The sequence below is a fragment of the Hibiscus syriacus genome, unplaced genomic scaffold, assembly GCF_006381635.1.
Source record: "Hibiscus syriacus cultivar Baekdansim isolate YM2019G1 unplaced genomic scaffold, ASM638163v2 tig00010927_pilon, whole genome shotgun sequence".
In the NCBI taxonomy this organism is placed as follows: Eukaryota; Viridiplantae; Streptophyta; class Magnoliopsida; order Malvales; family Malvaceae; genus Hibiscus; species Hibiscus syriacus.
In genome coordinates this window covers 1,030,366-1,041,080 of record NW_024062238.1, presented here as the reverse complement: position 1 = coordinate 1,041,080, position 10,715 = coordinate 1,030,366, and the positions used below count along the sequence as shown (strand labels likewise).

Below are 10,715 nucleotides of genomic sequence, written 5' to 3'. Positions count from 1 at the left end.
TAAGTGGTATTTCAAAACCCTAATACTAATATTGTAAGTGGTATTTATTGGCGAAGGCGTGTTCCACAAGAAGCGCCTCCTAAGTACCCAACCACATCAGTAAAACACGGTTTGCAAAACGCGCCTTCTTATCATGCTATCCGAATGGGTGACATTTCGGCATATATTGGTCAAAGGGTGCTATTTGGGTAGATTATCATTTTGGGGTGATTTTTTGATAAAAAAATTTTTGAAAGACCATATCTTTAGGTATATTTTGAGTGGCTAAAACACTATTTAACCCTAAAAAACTGTAAACAAGGGAAATATAAGGTGCCTTTTATCTTAAAAACCTAATTAGATCATAAAAAAAACCTGTTTCGAGAAAACACCAAATACTTTATACAGTAACTATTAAAAGAGTGAATTATCCACCCCACGCGCGCAAAAAAGACTATAAGATCACTCACTATTTTATGCCTGTTGGTATCCAAGGGTTAAGGATTTAGCAAACCAGTGTCCAATTTTGTGTAATTTTTCAGTCAGCCGAAAGAAACTCTTATAATGACACATCGTCAGAGAATCATTACCCCCCAAAAACAATTTACATCCTGACCAGTGTCGGGGTTTTGGCTTCTTAATAGTTACACAACTGGTTAGGCGCAGGCGGTGCTACGAGTTGCGTTTCGACCTTTGCTTAAGCTGTTCTTTCAACAGACAAAGGAAATAATGCACTGCTCAGCGGAAAACAGATTTCAATTAGACCCAAACTCTTGATTCCACTGTTCAAGTTCTTCCCACTTGCTTTTGTTTAAACTGGGCCTAATAACTGACATTGCCTTCTGAAAGTCTTCATATCTTAGAGGTCTCACCTGCAATAAGAAGTATTGGTCAGCTTTAAAATATATATCAATCATCTGTAATCAGTCTGTAAGGACAGCTTTATGCTGCTATTGTTTGGCAGTCTATGTCAATGAGCAAAGCAGATTACTAACAACCAAACACATGATCTAACTTGAGAAAGATAATCCAAATCTAAACCCATCAGATTTTCATGACAGAAATATTTGAATCTTAATCCCAGGTTAATTGCAGTAAAAAGATCACCAAAAGGGGGCTTGAGTTCCCTTATAAGTTGGATTAAATTGATAATCTGATTAATGGTCATCATTTTAACCAAATTAATCCATGTAGCCGGGTAACAGTGAGAATCAATGGAGGGGGATGGCTAATAATGGAGATTGAGGGATTAGGGGATATTGTGTGTGTGCAAGAATGATATCCCTAACAGGGAGATTATGGGTTGTGGAGTGCTTTAAAAAAAATGCTTGTATGGCTTAAGATGATTGAATGCTAGCATTGTCGAGGTGGTAGAATGAGTCTACATAATATTTCTCCCTCTCAAGTCTTACCATTCAAATTTGGAATGATTTGTTTCTTGCTGGAAATACCTGATTTGCCTTGACAGTAAGAATATTTGAACCGAGCTCTCTAATTGGCATCATAGCTGCTTCTTCACATAATGCTTGCAAATCACTTCCAGAATATCCTATTCACAAAAAGAAGCCAAAGGATAAGTATTACATTATGAAATACTACCATCTTCAAACAGTACAACAGTGCTGCCTAAGTGCACTGTAATTACAGTGGACGCAACATAGATAAAATGCTTTAGTGTTGGCCAGTCTTATTGCTAATCAAATAAGTCATAAAAACCTACTGCCATCCATGAACCACTTTGCTCAAAAGAATAACATGGAGAATTATCTTACCTTCTGTCTCCCTCACAAGTCGTTCTAGGTCCCGACCTACCGCAGATAACAAAAATTGAATTGTCATATAAGGGTCATGGTTGAGCAGTTAAAAAAGACAGATGATCACTTCGGTATATGTATTCGGCTAAATACATATAATTATGCATTTATGAGCTCATAGAAATGAAAAGTTACGAATTTATATAGATTACAGAACAAGAACATCTCTTACTAGGTAAGGAAAATTCTTGACCCTTGAGTTTGTGTTTTAGGAGAGGTCTTCTAACATTTTCATCTGGAAGAGGTACATATATCCTCTTAACCTGGTCCATTAATTCACAATAGAATTATGAGTCAATCAAAAAGCTGTCTAATGGGATTATATCAGAATACCATTTGAATAGATGGAAAATGAGATTGCAGCAAGTTAATACTAACCAATCTTCTAAGAACAGCATCATCCAATTCCTGAGGCTTGTTAGTGGCACCTGCATAAACATGTGAACAAACAAGTACATACAATCAATTACAGAAATACATATGTAATCAAGGAATATTTGGATAACACAAACAAAAGGAAAGATTACCATCAAATGACAAGTTTCCGGTAACAAATATGTCCAACCATTTTGATCAAGAGTTTTATCTAGTGCCAGAAAGTAAATAAATGAATACTTACCAATGACGATTACTAAATCATTGGGGTTGGATGTCACTCCATCGAACTGGATTAAAAACTCTGACTTCAACCGTCTGCTAGCATCATTTTCATTAGCCAACCTCGTTGACATGACACTATCAATCTGGAAAAAAAAAAAGAATAAAATCAACTGTCAGCAATGATTAACCTGCTACCATCAGCTAAATCCAAGCAGTCAACCCAGATAAATATAACATAAAATGTAGTTGATTGATATACATAAAGTGTAGCCGAATGTAACATAATAAAATTTCACTTCTGCAAATATCAAAATAGATATAGAATGAGTTGGAAATACTGAAGCTGACAAACGGTCAGAAGCAACATTGTGTCTAAACAGAAAATAAATCATAATTGCTTTTTTGAGTATGAGGTAGAGCCAATCAGATTGGAATGGCCATACTGCAAATAATGCACATTAATGACTTATACAATTGTGTAATCACATTAAAAATTTACAAGTATGATTTCCATTTCCAGTTTCCATCGTGTTTCATTTTAAACTTGTTTTATTTGAGCATGACATCAAATCCATCAAGTTCATCTTCAGTTCAGGCTTTCAGCTTACTAAATGCAAGATATGCAGAAAGCTATGCTTGACCTACAGATCATGAATGTTTATTATCACACGGATACTTAAAAAAGCAATAAAATACATATTCAAGCAGCCAGCAATAAATCCAACCTAGTAGGATTAACAAATTAATCTTAAATCAAGTATCTCTTACACTGCTCTGCAATTTGAAGGCAGTAACAGAACATACAAGGAGCAACAAAGCGACAAAAAGTGTAATCTTGAAGCAGTTTCAAAACATGACGATAGAAAATTATTTTAGGGGATAGAAAACTATATCCAATGAGTTATGGGAGAGAATTATATACTTCATCCATGAAAATAACAGATGGCTGTTTGGATATGGCGATCATGAAGAGAGTCCGGACAAGCTTTTCACCCTCTCCTACCTGATTGATTATAAAGGCCATAATCATGAGGACCATAGGGGTAAGGAAAGAAGATTGGAGAACACATTAAATACTAACTTCTTTTAGAAGTAAGAAAAGAGCATAATAGCAAGGACAGAGGTAAACCCATTTAGACGTTAGAGAGGATGCAGAAACATTGAAGAATGTTGCCTGTGATTCAGATGCAACTGCTTTGGCAAGCATGGTCTTCCCATTACCAGGTGGACCAAAAAGAAGCAGACCTAGAAACCAAAGTGCAGCAGTAATGTTCAATAAATAAATTCCTCAAGCACTGAAAACTTTTCTTCATGAATGTGATAATATTGTAAGATTCAACCTCTAGCTGGCCTTCTAAGTCCAGTAAACAAGTCTCGCCTTCTAGTTGGAAGAATAACCATTTCCATTAATGCTTGTTTAGCCTTTTCAAGGCCAGCTGCAATCAATAAGAGAAGTTCATAATTACAATGCAAGAATTAGAAAGCAAAACCAACAAGAGAAAAACATGTCAATTATCTTACCAACATCATCCCATTTAACAGCAGGGCTCCGATCAACTATTGCTGTATTAATCATTTCAACCAACTTTGACTCATAACCATTAGCAGGTTCTTTTGCAGATTTCGAACTTCCAACTCTATCAATCTGGTTTCTCACCACCAGGTTACGAGGAGACTTTTGTAATACCTCTCTCCTAGAATTTGATGCTCTTGGTGAAACTGCAGCAGTTTGTGATTGAGTTAAGGTGTTCTGCAAATATTTTATAATATTATATAATAAAAAAAGGGAAAACAAGAAAACAATAATCATAAAACTAACAACCGCATAAATTTCCAATTTAAAAATGGTAGAATAACAATGCGGATTTACCAGTTTCCATCCAATGAACATAGTTAAGTTTACATTTAAAAAACATACGTTCAAGTATTTGAATGAGAAAACCGTACCTTGTTCGCCGATGTGCCTCCTGAAATACGTTAAAAACATGAAATAAAATTAAATGAAATGAGTATAAGCTTTTCGATTATTCTAAAATGAATTAAAATGTAAAATATTAAAGACCTGATCGGCGACTTAAAACCTGTAGTCTCTCAGATACTTGCCCCTGCCATTTCAATATCTTTTGCCTGTATGATTTTACCTTTTCTAGTTCACTACAACACAAATTGAGGACTCAGAATCCATTTTAATGAAATCAAAACAGAAGCGCAAAGCAAATTACCGAAATACCTAGATCTGATACACGAAGGTGTGGGAGTTGAGCTAGCATCGACCAGAATTCGTTGTGCGTTTTTATAGTGAACCACGGCATCGTCTACTAAACCCCATTCTTCCGCACGAACCGCTTTGTCGATCTCGCCTTTGGCCAAATCGAAGTATCCTTTGAGCTTATACGCGGTGCGTTCGTTTCCAGATATTCCCTCCATGTTTTGGCACGTGGAAGAACTAGGGTTTGGGGTAGATTCATACGGCGAGCTATCGGTGGAGATGATTGAGCTTAAATAGTCTATTATGTCTTTGATGAAACTCATATCTACAAAAAAAATGAAGAAGAAGAAGAAGAAGAAGAAATCGATCAATTCTCGAAGAAAATTATCAGTATATATTAAAATGGCGGGTAATTAGGCTAACCATCTATGATAATATAAGGAAATTTTCCGAGGAATAAAATTTATCACTGCGATGAATGAAAACAAAGAACCAAAAAGTTTTCAATTGAATATGGAATTTTCCGATGTAAAATTAGGAGAGCGAGAGAGGGATAAAAATAAAAAATAACCAGTTGCGTTGTTTTGATGATTCTCCGGAAACTTTCAATTCCGAGAATAAACTGCGAGGAGAAAGAAAATGGGCAGCCAACATACGACGTCGTTTCTCTTTTGCCTTTAGAATGGATCCACTGAAGAATATTAGCCCAATTTTATTTGGGTAAACTATATAAATGGTCACTAATGTTTAACCAATTTTTTGTTTTCCCCACTGAAATTTTAAAATTTACAAATTGATCACTAATATTATCGATTTATAACAAATCGATCAACAAGAATGACATAATGTTGATGTATCACGTTTGTTAGTGTATAGACTAGGTCTACTTCTCTTGAGTGATGAATGACATGACATCTTTCTCACTCTTATTGCTCACGATGCATGCATGAGTCTGTTAGGTGGTTAGGGTTTTCTGTTATCAACTCACTTGCTCTCTCTCTCGAATCATCATGCTCTCGTTCTAGTATAAATAACCAGCTCTCTCTCCTTGTAAAGGATGGATTATGGTTAATGAAATGATTTTCAAATGTTTGATTTTCCTTCTACTGTTTGCTTTTCTACTTCTGCAGATAGCTTCATTGTTATCTTAACATGGTATCAATAGCCTTTTCCTGGTGATACTTTATTCCCTACTTCATTTTATATTCTCCTCTATGTGGTTACCTTTCATGCTTGGCTCAAATAGTGGGCTAGATTTGATGGTTCTACAATTGGTATTCTCTCATCTCTCTTCGTTAGGTGCATCTCTCTTCGTTGGGTGCATCTCTCTTCGTTTGGTGCATCTCTCTTCGTTTGGTGCATCTCTCTTTTGCTTCTGTTCTAGATCTGCGTGCTTGTTTTTTTGGTTGCTAGTAGGCCAGTTTTGCTTGTGACAAATCTATGTTTGGTGAGTGTTCTTGTTGTTGTTGTTGTTGTTGTTGTTCTTGGATTTAGATCGGAGCGGTTTGTTTTTTTTTTGTCTTCTACATTGTTATTTTTTAGAGTTATGGTTAGATGTAAATATTAGTTTTCTACTTTAACACTAACTCTAAAATCTTAATTTGTAGGTAATACAATCCCTAATATATCTTAAACTCTTTACAAATATGTGTATAAAAACTCCTCTGTAAACTCTGATTGTAACGTGAAATAAAAGAAGAATTTTCTGAGAAATTGTTTTCTACATGGTATCAGTCACCTGAGTCTATTCAACCTCTACTCCCTCTGTTGTTTGTTAAAATTTCGGTCGACTGTGCTCTTCCAGTGCCCTACCGCCCTCTTAGTCGCCCATCTCACAGCATAGACCACAACACGTAAACCATTGCAGCACTGTAACCCTAGCACCACATCCCCTCTCGCAACGCCACCCTTCTCGCAACGTCCCCTTCTAGTCGCGCCACCTTCCTCACCGCGATGCTCTCCTCGCTACGCCGCCCCCTAACAACGCTGCACTTCTTGCTACTACCAGTTCCTTCGTCTGCTGTCTCCTCAAGTTATGTATCTCTAAGAAGCCCTATTATGGCTAACAATAGTTCATCCGTAACCATCCGAAGTTCCTCTGGAAGTAGGCACCTCCGTCTCTCACCTAATCACCACCGATGTAGGCTCCTCTTCCATCATATGTCATCGCTTGAATGGCGATAATTATCTTCCCTGGTCTCAATCAGTTTGTCTATATCATTGGTCACCAAAAGTAGCAGTATATCTCAGTAAATATGTTGATTTCAGACCCGTCTGATCCTCAATATGAAACATGGCTGACCAAAAACACAATGATAATGTCCTGGCTCCTCAACTCCATGATGTCAGAAATTGGTGAAAATTTTATGATATATACGACTGCAGCCGAAATATGGACCACTGCCCTTGAAACCTATTATAATCTTAATAATTTGACTACTTTTTTGGAATTGAATGTCAGATTAGTGATTTCAAACAAGGCGAACTGAGTTCTACACATTATTTTACTCAATTGTCTCACCCGTGGAAACAATTAAATCTCTTTGAATCCCATAACTGGCGCTACGGTGCGGATGCAAGACTTTTCAAAGGGTTGCTCGAGAAATGCTGGGTCTTTTAGTTCATGTCCGGGATAGTATCTACTATCGATGACGTCCGTGGCATAATTTTGGGCATTAAACCTCTTCCATCCATCCGTGAAGTGTTTATCGAAGTCTTCCATGAAGAAAGCCGTCATTCATTGATGTTTCTATCTACTGTCGTTGATGGTTCAATGCTTGACATTCACTCGACAAGTGATGCTCGTTCAAAGAAAGGTCGTCATTGGTGCGACCATTGTAAGAAAGTCGTCTGTGTTTGGGAGAAGTGTTGGAAACTTCATGGTCGTCCTACTGACTAGAAACCTTCTAAATCATCCTCCCAGCATGATAGGTGATTTATTTAGTTAATATTTTGTGTCTAAATTGCCCCTTGGTTGTAGGTTTTTGTGGCTGCTTTGTTTGTTTTGATTCATTAATTTTCTGAAAAGACATTGGATTCTGGAAAATACAATTAAAGGGAAGAATTCTATAGTTTTTTTATTTCGAAATCAAAGCTGGATTAGTGGGCATGACTTTGGGAATGACATATATGATGTGGCATGACGTCAGCACCTTCCAGAAGGTCTAGTCAAGGGTTCTAGAAGGACGAATAGATCAACCATGTGTTTTGAAGTTCAAATTGAATATTATCCCAAGTTTTTTAGGATTTTAGTTTAATTAATTCAAGAATTATCTTTAAGATTATTTTTATTATTATTCCATGTTTATCTTTAAGAGTTTTAGTTTAAGTAGTTTAGGAATTATCTTTAGAATTTATCTCATTATTTTAGGAATTATCTTTTCCTTGTTTTTAGGATTTTGAAGGCTATAAATACCCTCTAGGGTAAACCTAAAAACATATCTCTACAGCTTAGATATATGAGAATTATTCTTCTCTTCTTTGCCCTGAGTTTTCAATAAAGTTCTTTTCTTTTCCTTTTCAAAGTTTTTTTGTTTCCACTTTTATTTTTAAATATGCTAAGTATGACTTTGGTCATGCTTAGCTAATTTTCTTTTAAGCCGAAGCCTAAAGCGATGGCTCAATTCCAAATGTGAGAGTTGTAAGGCACGTAAATCACTTCGGATATCTCTCGCAGTTTCCTGGGCTTATTTTCAAATCAAAACAATTGTCAAAACCAAAAAGTCACCGTTGGTCTGGATGTTGTTATAGTTAATATTGTAGGAAGGGTCGGCTTATCGAAGCATATTCGACTTCCTGGGAACACACTTAGCAAAATTGTTTGCTAAGAGGAAACTGAGATCGGAACCAATTATTGTTGAAACAACATAATCCGAGTCGATAAGTTTTCGAGCCTCAACGTTTTTAGATCTACAACATTGTTGTTGCTTAGATCAATTCACAAACCAATATTAAAGATTGCACTTGGGTATTCGGTATACAAAACATAGTTACAAGGATTTGTCCTTGTAGACAAGTGACCGACGTAAATCCTGCAGTAAAGTTATATTTCGATGATCCGAGGAAACTGAGTCAAAGTTAAAAGCCTAAGGTTATTTTTTACAATAAGTCTTCTATTCAAACTCTAATTATTATTTTATACTATTTATTATTATTTGTCTACTTTTTCTTTATCTTATCTTCAAACAGTTTTAATTAACTCAAAACCACCTATTTATCTTATTCTTATCTCATCTTTATTTTTATAATTTTATTTATTTTTTTACCTTAAATTTCATCCATATCCAAACTCTACCGTTCAGAAACAAGAAGATAACTGAATCAGAAACTGCAGAGTCTCTATGGGATCGACCCTTACTTTCCACTTGCTATATTTTCTTTATATTTCTTTTGGGATTAAGGAATTATTTTGACTCGAAAAGGACACGTGTTAAATTGGCGTCGTTGCCGGGGACTTACGACAAGTAGTTATTTATTTTTCTTTGTTTTTGATTTATGACCAGAAGAAACCCAAGAGAATTAGTAGATCTTGACCCGGAGATCAAACCACGAGAACGAAGAATCCACGCACAAACGCTTCGAAAAAAAAGAGAAAAAGACAAGAAGAACAATAGTAGAGTTCAGAAATGGAATCAAATCCGTAGACAAACTCTGAAAAAGACACATATAACGAAGATCAAATCCCGATGGAAGAAGAAGAAGAAGAACAAATGATCTTAGAGTTAGCCACAGCTCTTGTCACTCAGATATCATTATGCATTACTTTTCCTAATGGCAGGACTCCATTTCAGTTAAAGACAAGACTTATTCATCTTTTTCCCACTTTCCACAAACTTCCAATGAAAATCCGCACCAACACTTATTGGAAGTTCACATGGTTTGTACTAGCATGAAACCATAGGGAGTTACCGAATATCAAATTAAATTGAGATCTTTCCCTTTCTCTTTAGCTGGCTTGGCTAAAGATTGGTTATTTTATTTACCTCCAAATTCAGTTAATTCATGGGCTGACATGAGTCGAATTTTTCTTGACAGGTTCTTCCCAGTGGCTAAAGGAAGTGAGTTACGAAGGAGCATTTTCTCCATTCAACAAAAGAGTGAAGAAAGTCTTTATGACTATTGGGAAATATTTAAAAAGCTTTGCGCAAGTTGTCCGCAACACGAATTAAGTGAGCAAACGTTACTTCAATACTTTTATTAAGATCTTTTATCTATGGAAATGAAAATTGTAGATGCCTCTAGCAGAGGAGCATTAGTCAACATGACCCCAACAATATCAAAAGAGTTTATTTCAACCATGGCCGCCAACTCTCAACAGTTTTCAAGTGAACCCAACCGACAGGTTCACGAGATAAGTACTTTTCCATTGAAAACAAATTAGATAAAATAACTGAAGTTGTTAATTCACTTGTTGCATGAAAATTTGGGGTAACAAGAGCATGTGGAATATGCACGAAGCTGGACCATCCGACGAACTGCTGCCCGATAATAAAAGGAGGCAATGCAGAAATCAATGTCGTAGGAAACTTTCCAGGTCCTCCATAGAGACCATACAACCCATATAGTAATACTTATAATCCGGGATGACGAGAGCACCTAAATTTCAGCTATGCGTCGAGTCAAAGGCCAGCTTATCAACCAATACCTCATCCTCAACAACAAATACAAAAACCATCATTGGAGGAAATCATAGAAAAGTTAGAAATTTCACAAGAAAAGATGGTTACATCCCAGGAAAAGCTGGTTGCATCCCAAGGAAAATTCCAAAGTCGAGCCGAAGCACATTTTCAAGAGTTGGATAAACAAGTGAGTTGACTGGCTCAAACTGTGGGGAAATTGGAATCACAAGGAAGACTACCTTCTCAAATGGAGTTAAATCTGAGAGAGAATGTTAGTGCCATCACACTCCGAAGTGGAACAATCATCTCACCCGAAGTTCCTGAAGAAAAAGCCACACATTTCGAAGAACAAGTAGAAACGCCACCTCTAGGAATACAAGGTACATCTGTAGCATATCCTCCTTTTTTTTCTCATGAAATCGCACTACTCTTCCCATCAAGATTGATAAAGCGTGATAAAAGAGTTGAAGAAAGGGTGATCTTAGAGGTGTTCCA

At 36.3% G+C, this 10,715-nt stretch overlaps 1 protein-coding gene across 1 annotated transcript; it reads right to left on the bottom strand.

Annotated features, from left to right (window-relative positions):
* Positions 1-613: 613 nt before the first annotated feature.
* On the bottom strand, positions 614-5,155 carry LOC120204460 (spastin-like). The gene is made up of 14 exons (XM_039204546.1): positions 5,026-5,155; positions 4,624-4,927; positions 4,456-4,547; positions 4,341-4,360; positions 3,915-4,143; positions 3,734-3,829; positions 3,523-3,638; positions 3,316-3,396; positions 2,413-2,536; positions 2,172-2,221; positions 1,966-2,056; positions 1,752-1,787; positions 1,431-1,528; positions 614-851 (listed from the first exon to the last, which is right to left on the bottom strand). The coding sequence occupies exons 2-14, from the start codon at positions 4,923-4,925 to the stop codon at positions 735-737; spliced, it is 1,452 nt and encodes a 483-aa protein (XP_039060477.1). The 5' UTR covers positions 4,926-4,927; positions 5,026-5,155; the 3' UTR covers positions 614-734.
* Between the last annotated feature and the right edge of the window lie 5,560 nt (positions 5,156-10,715).

Coding starts and splice junctions, on each gene's coding strand:
- LOC120204460 (XM_039204546.1), bottom strand. CDS start 4,925: ATGAGTTTCATCAAAGACATAATAGACTATTTAAGCTCAATCATCTCC. Junction 4,361..4,455: donor GGTTTTAAGTCGCCGATCAG/GTCTTTAATATT, acceptor AACGTATTTCAG/GAGGCACATCGGCGAACAAG. Junction 2,057..2,171: donor ATGCTGTTCTTAGAAGATTG/GTTAGTATTAAC, acceptor TTAATGGACCAG/GTTAAGAGGATATATGTACC.